The sequence below is a fragment of the Dipodomys ordii genome, unplaced genomic scaffold (genome assembly GCF_000151885.1).
Source record: "Dipodomys ordii isolate 6190 unplaced genomic scaffold, Dord_2.0 Scaffold131, whole genome shotgun sequence".
NCBI classification, from domain to species: Eukaryota; Metazoa; Chordata; class Mammalia; order Rodentia; family Heteromyidae; genus Dipodomys; species Dipodomys ordii.
In genome coordinates this window covers 841,166-864,167 of record NW_012267347.1, presented here as the reverse complement: position 1 = coordinate 864,167, position 23,002 = coordinate 841,166, and the positions used below count along the sequence as shown (strand labels likewise).

General features: G+C 46.8%; 3 protein-coding genes across 9 annotated transcripts in view; 2 read left to right on the top strand and 1 right to left on the bottom strand.

The window, feature by feature from the left end:
• Usp21 (ubiquitin specific peptidase 21) overlaps nt 1-1,737 on the top strand; it is a 6,493-nt gene extending 4,756 nt beyond the window's left edge. For 2 of the 3 annotated variants that reach the window (XM_013030529.1, XM_013030528.1), the window contains exons 9-13: nt 102-188; nt 340-418; nt 863-970; nt 1,071-1,185; nt 1,377-1,737. In XM_013030529.1, the coding sequence (XP_012885983.1) occupies nt 102-188; nt 340-418; nt 863-970; nt 1,071-1,185; nt 1,377-1,467 (480 nt within the window). In that variant the 3' untranslated portion in view covers nt 1,468-1,737. The remainder of the gene's footprint in view (nt 1-101; nt 189-339; nt 419-862; nt 971-1,070; nt 1,186-1,376) is intronic. The other variant, XM_013030530.1, reaches the window with a different exon arrangement.
• Nucleotides 1,738-2,553: 816 nt separating this feature from the next.
• On the top strand, nt 2,554-6,451 carry Ppox (protoporphyrinogen oxidase). 3 transcript variants are annotated; one of them, XM_013030701.1, is made up of 13 exons: nt 2,554-2,728; nt 2,957-3,050; nt 3,194-3,328; nt 3,463-3,578; nt 3,736-3,868; nt 4,169-4,313; nt 4,656-4,846; nt 5,257-5,317; nt 5,476-5,594; nt 5,669-5,779; nt 5,864-6,013; nt 6,142-6,184; nt 6,268-6,451. In XM_013030701.1, exons 2-13 carry the CDS (start codon nt 2,964-2,966, stop codon nt 6,408-6,410), a joined length of 1,434 nt encoding a protein of 477 aa, XP_012886155.1. In that variant the 5' UTR covers nt 2,554-2,728; nt 2,957-2,963; the 3' UTR covers nt 6,411-6,451. The 3 variants fall into 3 exon arrangements, with proteins under 3 accessions (XP_012886155.1, XP_012886156.1, XP_012886157.1); XM_013030702.1 differs by lacking the exon at nt 3,736-3,868 and having other exon boundaries at nt 4,156-4,313; nt 6,268-6,442; XM_013030703.1 differs by lacking the exon at nt 2,554-2,728 and having other exon boundaries at nt 2,960-3,050; nt 3,447-3,578; nt 6,268-6,442.
• Nucleotides 6,452-6,546: 95 nt separating this feature from the next.
• B4galt3 (UDP-Gal:betaGlcNAc beta 1,4- galactosyltransferase, polypeptide 3) lies at nt 6,547-13,618 on the bottom strand. 3 transcript variants are annotated; one of them, XM_013030469.1, is made up of 8 exons: nt 13,547-13,618; nt 12,487-12,629; nt 11,835-12,132; nt 10,609-10,844; nt 9,011-9,201; nt 8,774-8,896; nt 7,476-7,580; nt 6,547-7,338 (listed from the first exon to the last, which is right to left on the bottom strand). In XM_013030469.1, the coding sequence occupies exons 3-8, from the start codon at nt 12,094-12,096 to the stop codon at nt 7,065-7,067; spliced, it is 1,191 nt and encodes a 396-aa protein (XP_012885923.1). In that variant the 5' UTR covers nt 12,097-12,132; nt 12,487-12,629; nt 13,547-13,618; the 3' UTR covers nt 6,547-7,064. The 3 variants fall into 3 exon arrangements, with proteins under 3 accessions (XP_012885923.1, XP_012885922.1, XP_012885924.1); XM_013030468.1 differs by having other exon boundaries at nt 11,835-12,109; XM_013030470.1 differs by lacking the exon at nt 13,547-13,618 and adding an exon at nt 13,018-13,076 and having other exon boundaries at nt 11,835-12,109.
• Nucleotides 13,619-23,002: the final 9,384 nt, after the last annotated feature.

Below are 23,002 nucleotides of genomic sequence, written 5' to 3'. Positions count from 1 at the left end.
CCCCAAATAAAAAAAAAAAAAGAAATGAAGCCTGGGTTGATTAAGAAGAGTTGGAAATTCAGAATATGCTGACTCTTACTTACCCTTCCCCCCCCCCCCAGAAAGGATTTGCTGGGGGCAAAGTGTCTCTACGGGATTGTTTCAGCCTTTTCACCAAGGAAGAAGAGCTAGAATCGGAGAATGCCCCAGTATGTGGAGGTTCACAAAGGATACAGTAAGGGTGGGAGACCTGGGGGGAACCCTATATAAATAAAAGGTTATGCATGTTTTCTCAGAATAGGGAACAGTTATGTGTCTGGGTTTCTGCTGGAGACTTAACTCTACTCGGTATTTATTTAGGTATGTGACCGATGTCGACAGAAAACACGAAGCACCAAAAAGTTGACAGTACAAAGATTCCCCAGAATCCTTGTGCTCCATATCCTAATCTTCAAATTCTCCCCCCACCCCTTTAGTTGGTCATGGGGCTTGAAATCTGGGCCTGGGTGTTGTCCCTCAGCTCTTCAGCTCAAGACTAGTGCTCTACCACTTGAGCCATAGTGCCACTTCCAGTTTTCTGGAGGTTAATTCAAGATAAGAGTTTCACAGACTTTCCTACCCCACCTGGCTTTGGACCTCAATCCTCAGATCTCAGCCTCCTGAGTAGCTAGGATTACAGGTGTGAGACACTGATGCCTGGCTTCAAATTCTTATTTTTCTGAAGAGAACTCCCATATATTCTTTCTCACCTTCATTGAGTTTTCCTTAGAAAAGGCAGCCACCTTATTTTTCCCTACCATCTCCTAGTATGTGTTGGGGGAAAGGAAGAGATAATATTTATAGAGACACTTTACCTCCTAAGTGTTCCTTAACCAGGAATTAGATCTGAATCGATTTTCCACTTCCCGAGGCTCCATCAAGAAAAGTTCAGTAGGTGTAGACTTCCCACTGCAGCGACTGAGCCTAGGGGACTTTGCCAGTGACAAAGCCGGTGAGTCTGGTGGTTAAGTCCTAAAGAGCCTCAGGAAGGGGGGGGGGGAGGGAGGACCGATAATTCTGATTGTGGCAATTGATCATCTCTAACCCCACAGGAAGCCCTGTATACCAACTGTATGCTCTTTGCAACCACTCGGGCAGTGTCCATTATGGTCACTACACAGCCCTGTGCCGGTGCCAGACTGGTTGGCATGTCTACAATGACTCACGGTGAGAACAGCCTCCCAGTCAACTGTCCCACTCTCCTGCAGCCCTGACTCCTCCCCCCTTCGATGGCTAGCACCAGGAGTGCAGAGTAAAGGAGAGGTGGTGGTCTCTCCTGATCACTTCGTCTGAAGTTGCATCCTGGGGAAAGAGGAATATACAGAGATGACCACAGCCTCTTTCCTATCTCTTTCTAGTGTCTCCCCTGTCAGTGAAAATCAGGTGGCATCCAGTGAGGGCTACGTGCTGTTCTACCAACTGATGCAGGAGCCACCCCGGTGCCTGTGACATCCCCTTTAAGCCCTGGCACCTGTGAAACCCTCTCAACACCCTTAAACCCCAAGGCTCCCCATTTACCTCAGAGACGTCTATTTTTGTGTCTTTTTAATCGGGGAGGGGGAGGAGGTGGTTGTAGCTCTCATTATTTTTTTTATTAAAAAGTAACCTACCTGGAGGCTCCCTTGTCTCCCAACCCCATGTACAGAGATCACCAGGCCCTGCCGTGTACAGCCCCCAGGCCGTCTGCAATCTCACTTTTTTGTGAATAAATTTGTTAAGAAAAAATGATGTCGTTATTTGTATTTGTGCTCAGGGATTGCAGGACAGAACTGGGTCTAGTGGAGTCTTTCTAGGACTTGGTTCCATCTCTGAGCAAGTGGGGGCGCTCTCACATTCGCGGGGGGGGCGGGGGGGGGAGTGGTGTCGACGCCGACACGTAGGATGCCCAAACAGTGACGATTTAGTATTGTGGGAGAAGGAAGGCTAACTTTGAGAGTCGTGAAGCTGCGGGACGCAGAAACTAGAGTGCAAGCACAGGTGTGCTGGATTTTGCCGGAGATGGGGGCTGCCCCTTGAGGGAGCAACACCCGAGAATCCATGTTGACAAACACAGAGTACGTTGCCGGGCGTCCCTGGCTCCCGTAGGCCCAGTCTGTTGCTAACATCAAGGAGCTGTTTATGGAGCAGCCTCCCGGAGGACTGGCCTCCAGTGTCCCGATCTGCTCTCCCCACAACCAAAGCTCACCGGGGCCCTTCCTCTTCCTCCCCCCCCCCTCCCGCCCCAACACACACACCCGGGCTCTAACCCTGGCTGGGCCTGGGAAACGAGCTGGGGAGTGCAGACTGCCAGATTCAGTCTTGCATTCAGGCAACTGGCAAGACAGTGATGGCTGCACCGATTAACTCCAACTCAGCAGCGAACTAGTTAATCTGCTTTCAAGATTTTTACCCTTAGCCTTACAGTGGCTCCGCCTCGTAGGGTCACTGCCAGTTCAGCACTTTCATTGGTGAATGTGATCCGGGACCTTTCAGGATCCACCAATCCAGAAGCAGGAAGGAAAGACTCTGGCACGTGCCGCCGGAATAGAGCGGACGGCGAGTCGCAGTGGCCGAAAGGGCTGGGGGCAGTAGTAGTGGGCCGGAAGTGCTTGTTACCCTCTGGTGGCCCGGGAAACGCAACTTGTCAGAATTTTAGGTTGCTGCCGACCTCCTCATCCTGGCCGAGGCAGATAGCGTGGGCGTGGCCCTTATCTGCAAGCTCTGGAACCAGGTCTTGGCTTCTGCTTCCTTTCCCCTCATTTTCTCTTTTCCCTAGCTTGTGGGTGGGTGCTGGCCCCTGGGTGAAGAACGTATTTATCCACCAGCAATTACTCACTCTGCCTTAGCTTCCCCTAAATAAGTGGGTGGCGAGGGAGGCGGGCGTGTGGAACGCGGAGCTCCCTTCTGAAGCTCAGGATACTGTGTGATCTGATGGTTTGTCTCCTGCTTTTTCTCCAAGCTTTGCAATGGGCCGGACCGTGGTGGTGCTTGGTGGAGGCATCAGTGGCCTGGCTGCCAGCTACCATCTGAGTCGAGCCCCCTGCCCCCCTAAGGTGAGTACCCTACCCGTACTATAGGTAGTAGCATCCTTTAATACTCTTCCATTTCCAGCAAAAGCCGGACGGATTCTAGTCCGAGGAACGCACCTATTCCCTCCACTACAGATGATGGTGCAGTGTGTCCCCTTTATCGCCAGGTGGTTCTAGTGGAGGGCAGCAAGCGTTTAGGAGGCTGGATCCGCTCCATTCGAGGGCCTGATGGCGCAATATTTGAACTTGGACCTCGGGGAATTAGGCCTGCAGGAGCCCTGGGCGCCCAGACCTTGCTCCTGGTGAGTGACTTGTGAAGTTTGTAGAGAAGTTTGCCCAAAGGACTTCTACTAAGTGGGGTAGAGTTGAGGGGAGGAAGTATGTGGTTCAGATCTTTCCTTAGTTTCTCCTCTTCCCGAGGACGTGTGGAGAGCAGGTTTCTGAGCTTGGCTTGGACTCAGAAGTGTTGCCTGTCCGGGGAGACCATCCAGCAGCCCAGAACAGATTTCTGTATGTTGATGGCGCCCTGCACCCCCTACCCACTGGCCTCAGGTAACAGGACTTTCCATTACACCCATTCTTAAATACTTTCCATTTCTTCATCTCCCTGTCAGTCAGCCTTCCCAGCAAAAGGGAGCCAAATGAATGAAAATGACACCCGGGGGTTGGGAAAGTAATTTTCTCTTCATTATGCCTTCCTCCAATGCAGGGGGCTACTCCGCCCTTCACCCCCCTTCACCAAACCTCTGTTTTGGGCTGGGCTGAGGGATTTGATGAAGCCCAGGGGCAAAGAGCCTGATGAGACTGTGCACAGTTTTGCCCAGCGCCGCCTTGGACCTGAGGTGACACTACTCAGAGGCCTCAAACCTCTCCCCTTAAACTAGTTGCAAAGCCCCTTCCTCGAACTTACTCCCAGGGTTCTTTTGTATTATTTCATGTGCCCTCTTCAACTCTTCAGATCGCTGAAATCTCCAGAAGTTAGTGTTGAGATTTAATGCAAATACTTTCACCTCTTTCTTATTCTTCTATTAAGGATAGAAATACCTCCACCTTAAGCCCTCTCCCCATCAGCATTCCCTACCAACCAGGGGCAATGGTAATCTGTGTAGTTTATTCCTTGACCTCTTAGTCTCACCCTTAAGGTGGCATCTCTAGCCATGGACAGTCTCTGCCGTGGAGTGTTTGCAGGCAACAGCCGTGAGCTTAGCATCAGGTCCTGCTTTCCGAGTCTCTTCCAAGCTGAGCAAACCCATCGTTCCATAATACTGGGGCTGCTGCTGGGGGCCGGTAAGGAGAGGATTGGTTTAAAGATATTAAGGTCTGCCAAATTGAGGGTCTGGACTGGTGGGGGTGGGATAGGATGAGTGACATCATCTTGATGTTTTTTTTTGGGGGGGGGTTCCAGTCATGGGGCCTGAACTCTGGGCCTGGGCGCTGTCCCTCAACTCTTCAGCTCAAGGCTAGTGCTTTACCACTTGAGCCAAAGTGCCACTTCCGGCTTTTTTCTTTTTTGCTTATGTTGTGCTGAGGAATCGAACCCAGGGCCTCAGGCATGCAAGCAAGGCAAGCGCTCTACCACTGAGCCACCTTCCCAGCCCATCTTGAAGTTCTTTACTCCCTTCTCTGCAGGTCGGAGCCAACAGCCAGACTCAGCGCTTATTCGCCAGGCCCGGGCTGAACGCTGGAGCCAGTGGTCACTTCGTGGAGGGATGGAGATGTTGCCTCAGGCTCTTGATGCCCATCTGACTGGTAGAGGGGTCAGTGTTCTCAGAGGTCAGCCAGTCAGTGGGCTCAGCCTCCAGGCAGAAGGGCGCTGGAAGGTAGGAGAACCCTCTGGAGGGTAATGAACCTGTCATTCTTACCATCTCTGGCCAAGTGGTTTAATCAGGCTGGGGCTGATAGCACTAGTTCCTCAGTTTTTAGGCCTTCAGAAGTTACTAAGGGGTGCTCAAGGTTCTTAGACCTTATTTGTGCACCTTCCTCAAAGACCGCAAGGTACAAGTCTGAAGGTAGTAGTAGTACTGGTGTGGCTCAAGGATAGGGAAAGAATCAACCTGACTGAACATTCCAAACTACTAATGATTTTTGTGTACATAATATTCATTCTCTTCAACCTTATCAACACCCTTTCCTATCAATTGGATATTTAGGAAACTGACAGTGAGGAAGCAAGTCCCACTTATAAGGTTCTCATTATTACTGCCTTTCTCAAATATCCTCATCCTCTCAGGTATATCTAGGGGACAGCAGTCTGGAGGCTGACTACATTATTAGCGCCCTTCCAGCTTCAGGTAATGTGTAATGCCATCACCTCTCCAATCATTAAGAAGCAATAACTTCTTGTGGCCAACAAGACCCCTGAAGTAGTCATCCCTGTATGAGTGTAATCCCCAAGATAGCTGAAAAAACTATAGGAATGTATCTTCAATCAGTCCCGTCTGAACTCCAGTGCTCAGCAAGCTGCTTCCTGCCGAGGCTGCACCACTGGCTCATGTCCTGAGTACTATCACTGCTGTGTCTGTAGCCGTAGTCAATCTGCAGTACCAAGGAGCACATCTACCTGTCCAGGTATGACACTGAAGGGAATGGGAGACAGGGGCTCAGCTGGAACCCTTCCCTTCTGATATTTTTTTTCTTTCCAGGGATTTGGACATCTGGTGCCATCCTCAGAAGACTCAAGTGTCCTGGGAATTGTGTATGACTCAGTTGCATTCCCAGAGCAAGACGGGAAACCCTCTGGCCTCAGAGTGACTGTGAGGACACTTTGCTTAGTGGGATTTCCTCTGTGCCCCAGTGTAGACAAGACCAGGCTGGTCAGTGCTATATTCTCTTCCTAGGTCATGTTGGGAGGTTCCTGGTTACAGACGCTGGAGGCTAGTGGCTATGTCTTATCTAAGGAGCTGTTCCAACAGCAGGCACAGGAAGCAGCTGCCAGACAATTAGGCCTGAAGGATCCACCAAGTCATTGTTTGGTCCATCTACACAAAGTGAGTTGAGATGAATTTCCATCAGTTCCCCACTGTAGAACTTAAAAGGAGGGACTGGTGATATTTATGGTGTCAACAAAGGCTTGAGAAATCAGAAATTAATTTCTCTGCATCTTCTCTCTCCTCAGCACTGCATCCCCCAGTACACATTAGGCCACTGGCAAAAACTAGGTAAGTCGGGAATGCAATTGGGCAGAGGAAGGCTAAGTAAATCGGACCCTAGCTATAACATTCCTTTGATCCTTTCTTTCCAGAGTCAGCCATTCAATTCCTGACTGCTCGGAAGTTGCCCCTAACTCTGGCTGGAGCCTCCTATAACGGAGTTGCTGTCAATGACTGTATAGAGAGTGGGCGCCAGGCAGCAGTCACTGTCCTGGGCACAGAGCCCAACAGCTGACCACCAAATTCCACTCATGAAAATAAAAGTTGCTGGAGCTTAGCTTGTTCTCACTATTCTTTCACCTATAGGCATGAGGGTAGAGATGGAAATAAGGAAGGTAAAGTGTGCCTGTGATGCAGAAAGCAAAAGCAGAAGCGAGACAAAGTCCTTTATTAGAAAATATATCAAAATCCTAGCCCCCTGACCAGGACCAGAAGAGGGAGCTACTCCAGCATGTGGCAGAAAGTGCCCAGAGAAGGGCTTCCTTCACCAGACAGCTTCCTTGGAACCATAAATAGAATAAATATTCACAGAGGTCCCAGGGGAAGCCAGATCACTCTTTTTGGAAGAGAGTGATCTCTGTGGAAGAGGAAGGGGCTTGGGGCCCAGCCCTGCTCCTACCCCAAGGGGCAAGGGATTCCCAGGAGTCATCACATAAAATCATGACATCAAGAATTCACAGTCATAAGCTCTGGCAGGTGACCCTAGAAAAAGGGACTGCCAAATCTAGAGGAGCCCAGCTCCAGTCCAGCAGTGAAGAGAGGCCCCTGGCCCCTAGCATAGCACTAGAGTTCAGTTTCCCCACACTTCTCTAAGAGGAGTGAGGAGCTGAGGGTAGAGACAATACAGCCCCTTTGAAGTAGGTTCAGGATTAAGGTGGGCAAGGAAGAATCAGTGTGAACCACGGGGGACTGTGTGGTTGGCAGTAGGCAGAGGACCAGGCCTAGCTGGAGGCCGGCGCTGCAGCATCTCTTGACGGAAGGCTTGGGAGGAACCAGGAGGGTAACGGGGACCAGAGGGGGCACGAGGACCCCGAGGATCAGTCCCTATGTCTGCTGTCACATTTGTATACAGAGGACCCAGCTCTCGAGCCAGCAATCTGTATGTCAGTGAGTTCATTCCATCTTGTGTCCAGGAATTCTGGGTACGGACCAGGAGGTCAAATCTGAGGGTTAGAAGTTGGAAACTAAGACACAGAAAGGAATAGACAGGAATCTAGAGACCTTTAGGGGTAAGGGACTTCCTGGCTAAGGATACAGAAATCTGAGAATCCAGTAACAATTCCCAGGCAATTCTTCCTACCTGTGGGGATTTTCCTCATTGCCCTTATCTCCTCGGTGCTTCACCATCTTATAGTGTCCCACAGATGTGGGAGGCCGAGAGATCTTCATCCCAGCCAGACGCACCCTATAGGAAAAAGTGAAGGGCTCTTGGAGGATCCAGCATGGAGGAAAGCTTCTGACAGGTGTATAAAAAGAGCAAAAGCCAGCAAAGAAGGGGCAGCATGTTTCTTTACACAAAGAACAATTATTATGGGTTAAGTAAAATTTTTTAAATTTTACTGTAGAGAAGGCAGGAGAAAATCACACAGAAAGAGGGAAATAGTAAAAGTTCCATGTATCCAAATTGGCAGGTCCCAGAGCCTGGCACCCTGGGGCCTTTAAACAATTGGTAAAGAGGTCAGTTTGTACCTCCTATGTTTGCTTCTCTCAGTATTTGCTCTTGCAGTCTGAGGAGGACAGGGAAAGGGGTCATTTTGTCAAAAAGACAAGACATGATTTGAAGTTACAGTCCCAAACTCAGCATTTTTCACCCATTTTTGATGCTGAGGACCAAGCATAGTATCTTGCACAAGCTAAGTATACACTCTACCACCAAACTGAATAGCCCCTTAATTGTTACTTAGAATTAATGGCTGAGCTACCTAATTCCTCTCTCCCTGCTAGCACATGCTTTTTGTTTTTGTTTTTAAGTGGACACAAGCAATCAGGACCTTAAATCCTAATACTGGCAGATGAAAGCAAGGAGTAAAGATAGCCTGGGAATAAACTGAAAGAATGTGTGCATTTGGAAATTTGCTGAGTACTTCACACCTCCCACAAAGATGAGAATCCACATGAGGATGTCATCCCAATGGACACAAGAAAGGGAGGCAATAGATCCAGCATACCAAGCCCAAGTATTCACACCACATATAAAACTGGGTCAGCTAAAGCTGAAGGTCAGAATGTTTCACATGTTAAAAAATGAGTTGGCATCATGCCAATGGCACAGGCCATTTTTTTTTTAAGTAATTCTGATTACACAGGGCAGATCCTCTATCCCCTTATGAGTGTCAGCACGCAAGCCTACCAGAAGGCAGAACTAAACAGTCTCTAGGACACTCTCCAGCCCTGGAATCTCATGACAATATTTTCTATAACTAGGTCTAGAAAAAAAAACAGATGACAGAATGAACAGCAGTATACAAAGCCTTACCTGGGTAGACTAAAGAAGACTAAGGGAAAGAAACAGGCTCAGTGCAGGACAAAGAAGCTAAAGCTTAGTGTTGAAAGGCTGTGGTCAGGGGTAGGGGTGAAAGTGGTAGTATGAAGTCTGACCTGGTAGCAATGTCGTCATCCTCACCACCCCAGCCCCAGTATTCATTGGGGAAGCCATTCATCTTCAGGTATTGATCAGGAGTGAGCGCTGAGACCCCTCCAAAGTACTGAGGGTATGGAAGGCTAGGGAAAGAAAGATCCTTGCATAGCACAAATCTGAAAGACATCCCTACCCATGACCCCTGGGCTCTCCTACCATCATTTCCACACTTCCCAGCACCCTTCCATGCCCTCTACCTGTATCCAAACTTGTTCATGGCAACAGCTACATGGCGGGGTCCCCGGGGGTCACACACATACAGATTATGGTCGTTTTCTGGCAGGAGATCTACATCATGCAAGAACAGGCAGTCCCACTCTTCGTCACGAAGGGCCTCCCTCACCCCAACATTCAGTAGCTTTGCCCTGTTAAATGTTCCATTTCCAGCCTAGAAGATAATGAACAAGGACTATAGACAAGCAGGTGCTGAAATATAAACATGAAAAGGGGAATCTATGTGGAAAGAAGGGCAAGGAGAAAGACAAACTATCTCTTTCATTTGGCCAGTCAATTTTTTTTTTCTTGCATGTTAGCATATGCTTGACAGTTAGGTGCTGCTGTTTTAGCATTTCATCATAACAACCATGTAGAAAAAGTGGTGTATTATCTGTCGCTTCTTGCCTTTATTTTAGACAGTTAAATAATCTTCCCCTTTTTCGGTAGTACTGGGATTTGAACTTGGGGCTTCATGCTAGGCAGGTGCTCTATCCTCTATCCTTTTTCACTTTAGTTATTTTTTTATTTCTTTTTTTTTGGGGGGTCCGGTTGTGGGGCCTGAACTCTGGGCCTGGGCACTGTCCCTCAGCTCTTCAGCTCAAGGCTAGCGCTCTACCACTTGAGCCACAGCGCTACTTCCGGCTTTTTTCTTTTTGCTTATGTGGTGCTGAGGAATCGAACCCAGGGCCTCCGGTTTGCAAGGCAAGCACTCTACCACTGAGCCACCTTCCCAGCCCTTTAGTTATTTTTTTAGATAGAGTCTCATATTACTTGCCCAGGCCTCCCTGGACCACAGTCCTATTTATAGCTCAAACGTAGCTGGGATTACAAACCTGCATCACTAATCCCAGCTGATTCAATGCTGGTTTTGATAACTTTTTACTCGTGCTGGCCTTGAACCTTGATCCTCCTGACCTCTGCCTCTCAAACAGCTGGGATTACAGGCAGGAGCCACTAAGCCTAGCTTAAAGGGTTAGATAACTTGCTCATCCTTCTGTACAACACCTTAGTAACAATGAAATTATATTTAAAAATACCTAGTCCAAGGTCACACATGACACAAATAGTAGAGCTAGAATTTTAGCCCTCTGCCCAATTACAAATTTGTAGAAACCACTAAACAAAAGAAAAACCATGGAGCTGGGTGCCAGTGGCTCACGCCTGTAATCCTACCTACAGAGGAGGCTGAGATCTGAGGATGACAGTTCAAAGCCAGCCTGGGCAGAAAAGTACGTGAGACTCTTATCTCCAGTTAACCACTAAAAGAAAACCGGAAGTGGTGCTGTGGTTCAAGTGGTAGAGTGCTCGCCTTGAGCTGAAGAGCGCAAGGACAACGCCCAAGCCCAGAGTTCAAGCCCGACAAAAAAAAGAAGAAAAAAACCATGGAAGATATGAGAGGAACATACCCTAAACAGAATAAGGAGATGTATGAGAATAACAAATTTAAGAGCAAGGCCAGGTGCTTCACTTCCCAATCTGCCCTCTTGCAATGATTCTGGGTACCCAATAACTGAGAGTGAAGTGGCATTTACTAGCAGCTTCCTAACATGAAAAAGAGTAAGGTGCAAATGGAAAGTACCTGATGGATGACATAGATGCCATAAGCAAGCTGCTGGCGCTGCAGGAAGGGGTGTAGATGGTAGAGCAGCAAACGCAGGTGGTGCTCCCGGGCACGATGGGGCACAATAATGGCTGTTCGGGAGCGGGGTTCACACCCAGCAGGGCGGTACCGGCCCCCTGGTTCCACCCGAGGATTCCGCTCTACAATCTCTGCTAGTGATGGCACTGGGCTAAAGGACACCGACACAGGGCCCACTGTTGGGAAAGGAATGGTAAGTTCAGGCAGATTGGAAGGGAAAGGAGAAAAGAATGAGCAGTAGGGCCTGGGAATACATCTGGCCCTGAGCTCAGTTTTCCCCAGGGCTCATTCAGAAACTTTACAAGCCTTGGATTTCCCTTTGTTTATTTTTTTATTTTGGTTATGGGGCTTGAACTCTGAGCCTGGGCACTGTCCCTCAGCTCTTCAGCTCAAGGCTAGTGCACTACCATTTGATCCACAGTGCCACTTCCAGTTGTTTTATGGTGGTTAATTGGAGTTAAGAGTTTCACGGGGGGCTGGGAAGGTGGCTCAGTGGTAGAGCGCTTGCCTTGTATGCATGAGGCCCTGGGTTCGATTCCTCAGCACCACATAAGCAAAAAGAAAAAAAAAGCCAGAAGTGGCACTGTGGCTCAAGTGGTAGAGTGCTAGCCTTGAGCTGAAGAGCCGAGGGACAGTGCTCACGCCCAGAGTTCAGGCCACACAACAGGACCAAAAAAAAAAAAAAAAAGTTTCACGGACTTTTCTACCTGGGCTGGCTTTGAACCACAATCCTTAGAGCTCAGCCTCCTGAGTAGCTAGGATTACAGGCATGAGCTACCAGCGCCTGGTTGGGTTTCCCTTTATTCAGACAACTGCTCAAAGCTTGGAAGGGGCAGACTCTCACATGGCCTACCTTCTTAATTTAGGGTTTTATAACTTTGTCCCATTCCACAGGGTTTGAAGCTAAAGTTGGGAGAGGGAACAGAACTTCCAACTAGCTAATTAAGCCAGGGTACATCTACAAAGTGAATAATTCCTAGCTTGAGGCAGGAAAAGCCCATAAATGAACAGGTAGTGGAAGGCTGTGACTCAATCAAAGAGCCTAAATTCTAATTCAGAGTCCACTCTTCCTCTACCTCAGCCCAACCAGTATACATTAATCTATATCCCATTCTGTGACTGCCCAATATACCTTGTCATTTCTTTCAGTTTTCTTTTGTACTCACCTAAGAGAGGAGACCGTTCAGGACAGTAGGGCAGAGCTTGAGGAGCTAAAGGACCTCCAGGGGCTACAGGGGCCCCAGGCAGGTGACTGAGGTTACTGTAGACATCCCGGGGGTGAGAATAGTCAAATGTTGGCCCCTGATCTCTGCCAAATAGGGCACTAAGACTTCGGAAGCCCCCTAGTGACAGGTACATCATGACAGCCAGCTGGGAGCCCACAAGCAGGGCCAGGGTACAGGGCCTCTCCAACAGCCTCCGCAACATCCTGACTTGAGGTCTGAGGAGGGAGAGAGGAGACTTCTGGGAGGAGGCAAGAAGACAGCAAGCCAGCAGGAAGATTAGCAGATCAGAAATGAGGAAGGGTGCCAGGGGCAGTTAAAACAGGCAGAGAACAAAGTCATAGAAATAAACACACAGGTGTACAGTCAGTCACACAAGGAAAGGAAATACCTAGAATGTAACCACCAGTAGTTCTAACACCTGTCACTTTCAACCCATGTTTTACTTCCATACACGTCCCCTCTCACCCCCAAATCACTCCTACCATCTATTCTCAGTCCCCACCCCTGAGAATGCTTTTATCATTCAAATTCCATGTTCATTTCACAAGTCTCTGATGTCCCTCCAGTCTTAAAGAAGGGAAGACAGACCTACCTAGGTTCAAGCTGTCTTCTTCCGGACAGTGGGGGCTCCAGGGGGTTCTGGGGGTACACCGATGTGAGGCATTATCTAGAACTGGAAATGTCACAAAAGAGAGGGAGGCTCCATCCAGCTCCTCACAGCAAATCTGGCACCAGCTGGAACAGAAGTGATCAATGATAATCAAACACTTGCATGCAGAAATCAAGGTTTGTGGGGTGTGGCTCAAATGAGATAATACCTGTGTTCAAACCCACCACCACCACACATCATCATCATCATCATCATCGAAACTAGTTTTCCATCAGGGGAAGTGAAGGAAATTGTTTGGAAAGAAAAGGAGGTGTGCAGAGGACACTAGGTTACTGGCCTTTCTCCCTGGCTACTCTGGAGTGAGTATGACAGTGTCAGGTCTGTACTTAACCCTCAATCCCAACAGAGCAGATTATTTTGGGAAGTAAGAACTGGGCAACAAATGGGGGTGTCGCTCCCCGCCCCCCCCCATCCTGAAAACCCGTTGAAGAGGCAAGACAGTCATGACAGGACCTTGGAGTGGCTTCAGGAGAAGCCAGGGCGAAGTAGGAAACAGGCTCGTTCCGTTCTTCACGAGCCAGGGAACTTGCTTGGCAGGTGCAGGGAGCATGACCACCTGGGAGCTGCAAGCCAGCAGCCACGAAGCGAGCGTAGCGCTGACGGGAGCAGGGTGGGGGTGGCGTCCTTTACCTTCCTACCTTTCCAGGTTCTAATGCGGGTGGGGAGGAGGGTGACTGCCGATGTGAGTGGGCCGAGGCATAGGTGGTCAGGGGTACCTGGACAGGCTCACCTGGAGGGGCGTGGCAAAGGATGTACCCGGGGATTAACACCCCGTTCATTCGGAGCACACCCATTTCATCCATCTCCCCCCTCGTTTGCCTTGCCGTGCAAAATGTGCCCACCCGGCACCCGTCCACACTTCTGCGCGCGACCTCCGTCTCTTCTCAAGCTTTTCTCTAGCCTTTGCCCAAAACTTCTCACTCTCCTGACCACCTGAGCCGTTCTCCGAGGCTTCTCCCGTCACGGTCCTCAGTTTACATACCTAGTGGGCTTGCAGTCGTCACCGCCACCCCGACAGCCGGGCAGGGGCTGCAGCCGCCATCTTGGAAGCGGGCGCCGCGGGGCGTGGCCTTTGCGTCACAGAGGCGGAACTTTGGGGGCGGAGGAACGCTCCGTGTGGCCTCCGGGTCGCGGCGGGAAGGCGGCGGGATTCCACCTTCTCACCTCCCGGGGTGGTGAAGACCGTAGTTCTGCTCTTTCTTTTGCGCTGGGACTGAAACTGACCACCGAGACGCTGGTGGAGTTTCTGCGTCGGACGACCTCCCTCACCCAGGGAGCCCTATTCCCCGACTGTCATTGGCGTCCCCTGCAGCCCAGAACCATTTTAAATCAAGTTTATTTCTCGCTCAGGCTGCAGAGTTGCTGTTGTATCCCCGTGCTTTAAGTGGAGACAGTTAATAAAACTAAGAAACGGTGAGTGTGCAGGGAAACATATCTGCTTTAATGTAAGACAGTGTTTCCCTAGGTTTTGGAATAAAACGGAGGCTACATTACATGGATTGTATTGTGGGGTATATATATATATATATAAATGTATATTTAAATTAATTCTTATTTTTTTACTTTTGTGCCGGCCCAGGGGCTTGAACTCAGGGCCTGGGTGCCATCTCTGAGATTTTTTGTTCAAGGCTAGTGCAATACCACTTGAGCCACAGCTTCATTTCCAGGGTTGTTTTTTTTTTTTGATGGTTAATTGGAGATAAAAGTCTGAGGCAGGAAAGTCTGCCACATATTTTTGTTGTTCTTGTGGGCTTTTTGTTTTTGTTTTTGTCAGTCCTGGGGCTTGAACTCAGGGCTAGGGCACTGTCCCTGAGCTTCTTGAGCTTCTTTTGTTCAAAGCCAGCACTTTACCACTTGAGCCACAACACCACTTCTAGCTTTTTCTGCTTATGTGTTGCTAAGGAATGGAACCCAGGGCTTCATGTAGGCATATGCATAGGCAAGCATTCTACCACTAAGCCACATTCCCAGCCCCCCATATTGTACTTTTAAAAAAAAAATAAAAATGAGGCTGGGAATGTGGCTTAGTAGTAGAATACTTACTAGCATGTATGAAGCCCTGGGTTCCAGTCCTCTACCACATAAACAGAAAAAGCTGGAAAGTGGCATTATGGTTCAAGTGGTAGAGTGTTAGCCTGAGCAAAAAGAAGCTCATGGACAGTGCCCAGGCCCTGAGTTCAAGCCCCAGGACTAGCAAAAAATAAAAATGTTTGAAACTGGGAGAGCAAGGGAGGAGGTAACATTGGCCAAAAAGAAGTATACTCTTTATCTGACTTATGTAACTTTAACTCCTCTGAACATCATCTTTAAAATAACAATTAAAAAATCATTTGTTGGCCCCGTGCCAGTGGTTCACCCCTGTAATCCTAGCTACTCAGGAGGCTGAGATCTGAGGATCATGGTTCAAAGCCAGCCTAGGCCGGAAAGTCTCTGAGACTCTTATCTCCAGTAAACCACCAGAAACCTGGAAGTGGCGCTGTGGCTCAGATGGTAGAGTGCTAGTTTTAAGCTAAAGAGTGAGGGATAGTGCTCAGGCTCAGAGTTCAAACCCCACAACCGAAAAAAAAAATATCATTTATTTTGGCCAGGCATCAGTGGCTCACACCTATAATCCTAGGTCTAGAAGCTGTGATATGAGGATGGTGGTTCAAAGCCAGCACAGTCAGGAAAGTCTGTAAGACTTTTATCTCCCATTAACTACCAAAAAGCCTGAAATAGCTATTGAGCTGTGACTTTTTGATCTGTAGCTCAAGTGGTCGATTGCTAGCTTTGTACCAAAAAGCTCAGAAACAATACCCAGATTCTGAGTGCAAGCCCCAGGACGGCACAAAAAGAATTTAAGTAAAATAAATAAATATTTGAAGCCAGGTGGGGGAGGCTCATGTCTGTAATCCTAGTTAGTGAGAGGCTGAGATAAGATCAAGATTCAAAGCCAAATAGGGAAAATCCATGGTCAATCTCCAATTAATCACCAAAAAGCTGGAAGTGGAGCTGTGGCTCAAATGGCAGAGTTACAGCCTTAAGCAAAAAAGCTAAGTGACAGTACCTAAGCCTTGAGTTCAAGCCTAGTAACTGCACTGAAAAAAATAAAAGTAATTGTCCATGCCAAGCAAACAGTAAGAAACGCAGTGTCTACCTCAGAAAGTTCATGGTCTCTTGTGTATGTATGAGGGAAGGAAGGGATGGAAATGGTGTACTGTGATAAATATGATAACCCAGAAATGACACCTCATTCATACGTGGAGATTCCAGGAAGGCTTTCTAGAAATAGTGATGGGCTAATGGGAAGTCTGAAGGATTTGTCTATAATAAGTCATGCTTTATATGATTTTATTTTGTTGTTATTGGTGGTGGTGATGGTCTTGGAGCTTGAATTCTGGGCCTTGGCACTATCCCTGAGCTCTTCAGCTCAAGGCAAGCATTCTACCACTTGAGTTACTGGGCCACTTCTGGTTTTCTGGTGGTTAATTGGAGATAAGAGTCTCAGACTTCCTGCCTAAGCTGGCTTCTAACCATGATCCTCATATCTCAGCCTCCTGAGTAGCTAGGATTGCAGGCATGACCACCAGCGCCTGGCGAATCTACTTTTATTTTGTTTGTTTTTGCCAGTCCTGGGGCTTGAACTCAGGGCCTGGGCACTGTCCCTGAGCTTCTTTGTTCAAAGCTAGCACTCTATCACTTGAGCCACAGCACCAATTCTGGCTTTTTTTGTGTATGTAGTAGAGGAATTGAACCCAGGGCTTCATGCATACTGGGAAAACACTCTACCACTAAGCCACATTCCCAGCCATGATTCTATTTTTAATGAGAGTTGTAATTCATATAGATAAGTAATCAGCATACATATTATTTCCTGTCTGGTATAGGTTCAATTACCTCCTACTTCCCAATCTTGAGGAGAAAAAGAACCCCACATATTTATTCATGATTGTATTCCTAATCTGTAAATGTGTGTGTTGTCTATTTTGTTTTATGTCAGTTGTAGCTGACAGTTCCTTCATGAGTTAAGTAAAAGAAATGCACATTCAAAGTGAGAGAGTAAATATGTATCCATGTCCATCAGACAGGATGTGTAATTAGGATACAATAAAACATTGCTTTTAAAGCCAAAAAAAAAAAAAGAAATGCACATTCAGTTTTTTCTCCCTAACCAAACTTTAGATGGGCTCCTCTTTGCCCTCTTTTTAACTAGGTCTTATCCTGGAGTCCTACCTTTGGTGTGCTTAGGCACTTTAAGCAAGAATCCTGTCCAGCCAGATAAGCCGGAGTCCCTCTTCCCTCCCCTGCCCCACCCCTTGATATCTGATCACTTTTTTCCAGCTTTCAGCAAGAATCCTGTTAAGTCCATTTATCAAGAATCCTACCTTAGATGTAAGTTTTCTTCCATACCCAGAATCCTTTATTATTTAGTCCCCACTGTCCTTACCTATCAGAATTTAAGTTTCATTGGTCTCCTGCCCTCCCCTCTTCTTCTTCCCTCTCCCCCCACAACAGTCTTTTTTTACCCTCTGTGTGTGCTGGTCCTGGTGCTTGAACTCAGGGTGTGGTCTCTGAGCTTTTTGTGCTCAAGGTTAGTGTCCTACCATTTGAACCACAGCTCCATTACCAGCTTTTTGGTAGTGAATTGGAGATAAGAATTTCAGAGCCAGGCGCCTGTGGCTCAAGCCTGTAATCCTAGCTACTGACGAGGCTGAGGTCTGAGGATCACAGTTCAAAGCCAGTTCAGGCAGGAAAGTCTGTGAGACTCTTATCTCCAATTAACTACAGGAAATAATGAAGTGGCACTGTGGCCCAAGTGGTAGAGTGCTAGCCTTGAGCTGAAGAGTGAGGGACCGTGCCCAGGCCCTATGACTGACAAAAAAAAAGAAACAAGAGAAAAAGAAAAAAAGAAAAAGAAAATTTCAGGGACTTTCCTACCTGGGCTAGCTTTGAATCATGATACTCAGATCTCAGCCTCCCAAGTAGCCAGGATTATAGGTGTAAGGGACCAATGCCCAGCTCTTTTAGTCTTTCTTACTGTTTTAACAGCTGTCTGAATAAGTCCTTTAGGGGAAAAAAAAATAAGCTGGGCATGGTTGAATGCACTTGTAATAACAAGTGCATTTAAGGGGGATCTGGAGTTCCAGGCCATCCTGGGATACATAGTGAGACCCTGTTTCAACTACCCCCCCTCCACATACACCAAGAAAAGAATAACATCAAAAGAATATGATAAGATGTGAATCAACTTTTTGGACTTTAGTTCTAAGTTGGAAGAGATGTTACAAAAAGTTGGGATTGGAAGCATGGTTCAGTTGGTAGAGTGCTAACAAATGAGCGAAACTATCAGGTACCCAGTTTGAACCCTGGTGTTGGACCAAAAAGAAAAAAGTTAAGAGTTAGAGGAGAGAATAAAAGGCTTTGTTGCAAAAGGCGGATAAGTCATAATTTTTACCTTTTTCTGAAAATTATCTTTTTTTTTTTGGTTTGGGGTAGGCATTCAGTTTAGGGCCTTATGCTAGCACTCTACAACTTGAGTTTTCTGGTATTTTGCTGGTTAACTGAAGGTCATAGTCTCTTGGACTTTTCTTCTCCTCAGGCTGACTTTGAAACTTAGTCCTCAGATCTCTCAGCCTTCTGAGTAGTTAGGATGACCCACTAGCACCCAGTAAATATTATCTCTTAATAGTTGAGCATTGTTCTAGGCAGAGGATACAGTAAATGCAAAAGTCTGGAAGTGAGAGGTATGGTTTAAATGATAAGACCCTGGGTTCAATTCCTAGTATCCATAAAGAAAAGACGGGGAAAGGGGGTCTGAAAATGAGAAAGAACTTAGAAAATTTGACTAGACAACAGAATGATCCTGTATGATATGTATAAACACCTTGTTCAACCCCAACAACAAATAAATAAATGAGTTTGGGTTTTATCCCAAGGACAAGAAGACGTTAAAGTTTTCTGAATAGAGTGCTATAATCAGTGACATTTTTGACATCAGAGACAGAAAGAGATACTTTAAAACTGCTAGGAGGCAAACAGGACTTGATGACTGAGTAGATGTGCTAAGTTGCTGAGGTCGAGGACTCTAAAATGATTATAGGATTTCTTCCTTGGAGCAGTGGATTGATAGTACTGCTTTTGTTGTTGCTGCTATGATTCAAACCAAGGGCCTTGGCTGTGCTAGGCAAGCACTCTGTCCTGTGCTACATCTCCCACTGGTGCTATTTATTTATTTATTGCCAGTCCTAGGGCTTGAACTCAGGTCCTGGGCACTGTCCCTGAGCTCTTTCTGTTCAAGGCTAGCACTCCACCACTTGAGCTACAATGCCACTTCCAGCTTTTTCCGTTTATGTGGTACTGAGGAATCGAGCCCAGGGCTTCATGCATGCTAGACAAGCACTCTACCATTAAGCCACATTCCTATCCCCCACTGGTGCTATTTAATAAGCAAAACTTAGGAAAAGTGACATTTGTGATGAGAGGTAGACAACAATATGTAGACTTAATGAGTTTGAAGTAACTCAAAGTGAGATAATACTGGGTTTGAATGCAATACCACCTTTAAAACACATTTGTTTTGTGACTGAGCAATATACTCCCTGGGTTTTGGCTATAAAACATTAAGAGGTTTTAGATAATTAGCAAGAACCATAGAAAAATACTAGCAGGCAGCAGATCTTCAATGCATCTGAACTGTGAGCACAAAATAGGAGCCGAGTAAATGCTCTGATTTATAAAGGAACTTGCTATGGAAGTAAAATAAGATTGTGCACAGATTGTGTAATGAAATATGGTTCTCCCAGAGGGCAACAACAGGAAACCTTAAAATATGCAGATCATGACTTAGGGTGGGAAGCAAGACTAGGTCCTAAAAATAACCAGTGGAAAAAGAGAGCTAGAGGCATCACTCAATGGTATCACTCCAGCCAAGGTATCACAAGGCCTTGCATTCAAATCCCTAGTACAACCAAAACATTCTTGACCATTTTCTTTGTTCTTTTGGCTTTTAGACAGGGTTTCCCTATATAACCCAACCTAGTCTTGAACTCATCATCCTCCTGCCTCCTGCCTACATGTCCCACGTGCTAGGATTACAGGCATGCATCACTACACCTAGTGAGGACAGGATCCATATCTTCCCTATTATCCCCTGAATGTAACCAAGGCCATTTGAGCTAAATTTGACCAAAAAAATCTCATTTTAGACAAGACTTAGTTCCTTGGTATAGTTATTTTTTATGCTAATGCAGTTTGGAATGAGGGAAAAACAAAAACAGAGAGACAACAAAAAGACAATTGGCATACACTGACCACTTTAAAAGGCAGAGACCATGCCAAGCCTTTAATTATTATATTAAGCTTTGACAACCTTACTCAAGTCAGATAGTAACCAACTCATTTTTCAGATAAGAAAAGCAAGATTCACAGAGATCAAGTGACTTAAGTGAATCATTACATGTAAGTAGTATCCTTCCCAACTGCTGTGAGAATATGATTACATCACTTTTTATTGTGTGTTTGTATGTGTCCATGTGTGAACATACACACATGCTTTTTTACTCAAGACTGGTGTACTGCCACTTAAGCCATACCTCTGCTTCCAGATTTTTGCTGGTTAGTTGGAGATAAGAGTCTTTAGGCTTTGTTTGCTGGCTTGGTTTTGAACCTTAGTCCTTAGATCTCAACCTCCTCAATGGTTTGTTTATTGACCAGATAAAAACAATTTTTATCCTTTACTCTAGACTCATTTAGTCCTGGGGTTTGAACTCAGGTCCTGGGTACTCTCCCTGAGCTTCTTTTGCTCAAAGCCAGCACTCTACCACTTGAGCCATAGCACCACTCCCTGGCATTGAGGTACTGAGGAATCAAACCCAGGGCTTCATGCATGCTAAGGCAAGTACTCTACCACTAAGTCACATTCCCAACCCCCATTTTTTCCCCTACATTTTCAGCTGTCTCTAGTGCTTGTTTTCATCTGTGTTGTAAAGAGAATTTCCTGGTATGCCTCAATGAAGTTGGATGTGAATACAAAATGTGTGTCACTGTTTATGTGGGTTTGTGGGGCCGTTGCTAGTTGACCAAGACTGTAGGGATGTTTAAACCAACTTCCCCCCCTCCCTTTCCTTCCCAAAGCTACTTGAGTACTCTGGGTCTGTCCCCATATAAGGTTCTATCTGGGGAAGTTGTTCAGTATTGTTGTTCCCCCTTCTCCTCTAATTGCCCCCCTCCTCCAACCCTTACCCCCTCCCCTTTTCTGAATGTTTTTAGAACTGGTGGTTTCCTCCAGCTGTCAGCTGGTTACTCTTGCTGCCAATGATTCTGGCTTCTTCCCAACAACATTCAATAGGGAAGGTATTCAATTGGCTCAGAAGCATCCTCTTAACCAATAGGATATAAATACATTAAAATCCATTTACTTGCCTCTTCCTCCCTCACAAGCCCTGACCAATGAGATGCTGTTTGGTTTTTGTTTTTTCACTTACTGACAGTCTGGTATTTTAGAAAACAAAATACTATAATAAAGAAACGGGACTGGTGGTGGAGTAGAAACATCAAAACCCATTCCACAGTACCCTCCAGAATTCCTGGCTCCCCCACCTCCATCCATAAAAGTAGTGGTGGGACAAATGCCCAGATTTCTGGGCTGGGAAGGTGGCTCAGTGGTAGAGCACTTGCCTTGCATGCCTGAGGCTCTGGGTTCGATTCCTCAGTACCACATAAGCAAAAAGAAAAAAGCCGGAAGTGGCGCTGTGGCTCAAGTGGTAGAGCGCTAGCCTTGAGCTGAAGAGCTGAGGGACAGTGCCCAGGCCCAGAGTTCAGGCCCCATGACTGGACCCCCCCAAAAAAATGCCCAGATTTCCTCTGCTCTAACCACGGAAGCAGATAATTTCAGAGGCCAGAGAAATATAAAGGTATGGACCAAAGGGGGCTAGGAATGTGGCTTAGTGGTAGAGAGCTTGCCTAGCATGCATGAAGCCCTGGGTTCGATTCAGTACCACATAAACAGAGAAAAAGCCAGAAGTGGTGCTATGGTTCAAGTGGTAGAGTGCTAGCCTTCATCAAAAATAATCTCAGGAACAGTGCTCAGGCCCTGTGAGTTCAAGCCCCAGGACTGGCATAAGGAAGGAAGGAAAGAAAGAAGGAAGAAAGGAAGGAAGGAAGGAAAAAAAAGACAGAAGAAAAGGAAAATTTAAAAAAAGAAAAGAGCCCAATTTAATTTATTATTTAAATCTTCCTCAGCTCAAACTTGCCATCTCATCAAATGGTTGTATAAACTGCTTTAACTTCTCTAAGGAGAAGCTTACTCCTTTGTCAATCACTGATGCTTTTTTGTTTGTTTGTTTTTGCTTTTTTTTTCCTTCCTTTCGGTGCCATCACTGGGGTTTAAACTCAGGACATCACACTTTCACTTGGTCTTTTCTGCTCAAGGCTGGCATTTTGCTCCTGAGCCTTACCTCCACTTCCATTTTTGCTGGTTAATTGGAGATAAGAATCTCAAGGGGGTCTGGGAATGTAACTTAGTGGTAGAGTGCTTGCCTAACCTGAAGTCCTGGGTTTGACTCCTTAGTACCACATACACAGAAAAAGCAGGAAGTGGAGCTGTGCCTCACATAGTAGAGTGCTAGCCTTGAGCAAAAGAAATTCAGGGACAATGCCCAGGATCTGAGTTCAAGCCCCAGGAATAGTTAAAAAAAAAATCTCAGGGATCTTTCTTTCTTTCTTTTTTTTTTTTCAGGTAAGGAGTAGGTTTATTCAGTAGACCTGCTGGGACCAGGCCAGGTTGGCACTCCACGCAACTGGGAAAGGCCTGAGAAAGAGAGAGAGCTGGGAAAAGGAGCTAAGAGCTGGAAAAGAGCTGAGAAGGAAAGAGCAGAGAGAGGGCGTCTGAGCCTGGGCTAGGCCTTATCTAGGGTATGAGCGGAGAAAGGTGTGGCCACATCAAATTCAGATGTGACCTCAGCGGATGCAGATGTGACCTCTTCCAGGTGTGCCAGTTGCCTAGGTAATACAGGTACTGGGTGGAGACTTTGCTGCGAGGAGGGTGGAGTCTTCTTGCCATCCAGGAGCAAACCTTACCTTCCAGCCTTTTAATAATCATGAAATAGGGCGCAGATTCTCTCTGGCTACTTCCTGCTGACAAGGGGTGTTGACATTAGGGGTAAAAGGCTGGAATTTGGTCCCCTTCTCAGGGATCTTTCTACCTAGGTCTCTTTGAACAGTGAACCTCAGAGGTAGGTAGCTGCGGCTACCTCAGTAACTAGCATTATAGATATGAGTCGCCAGTGCCAGGCTTACTAATGCTGCCTTCCCTTCTCCCCGTCTTTACTGTTGTCTCTACACTTTTTTTTTTTTTGTCGGTCGTGGGGCTTGAACTTTGGGCCTGGGCGCTGTCCCTCAGCTCTTCAGCTCAAGGCGAGCGCTCTACCACTTGAGCTACAGCGCCACTTCCGGTTTTCTG

Excerpts from the sequence above, each read along its gene's own strand:
- B4galt3 (XM_013030469.1), bottom strand. The coding sequence starts at position 12,096 with ATGTTGCGGAGGCTGTTGGAGAGGCCCTGTACCCTGGCCCTGCTTGTG. Across the intron at positions 10,845-11,834 it reads TGAACGGTCTCCTCTCTTAG|TGGGCCCTGTGTCGGTGTCC; the intron begins GTGAGTACAAAA and ends CTTTCCCAACAG. Across the intron at positions 7,581-8,773 it reads GATGACGACATTGCTACCAG|GGTGCGTCTGGCTGGGATGA; the intron begins GTCAGACTTCAT and ends TTTTTCCTATAG.
- Ppox (XM_013030701.1), top strand. The coding sequence starts at position 2,964 with ATGGGCCGGACCGTGGTGGTGCTTGGTGGAGGCATCAGTGGCCTGGCT. Across the intron at positions 4,847-5,256 it reads AGGCAGAAGGGCGCTGGAAG|GTATATCTAGGGGACAGCAG; the intron begins GTAGGAGAACCC and ends TCATCCTCTCAG. Across the intron at positions 6,014-6,141 it reads GTTTGGTCCATCTACACAAA|CACTGCATCCCCCAGTACAC; the intron begins GTGAGTTGAGAT and ends CTCTCTCCTCAG.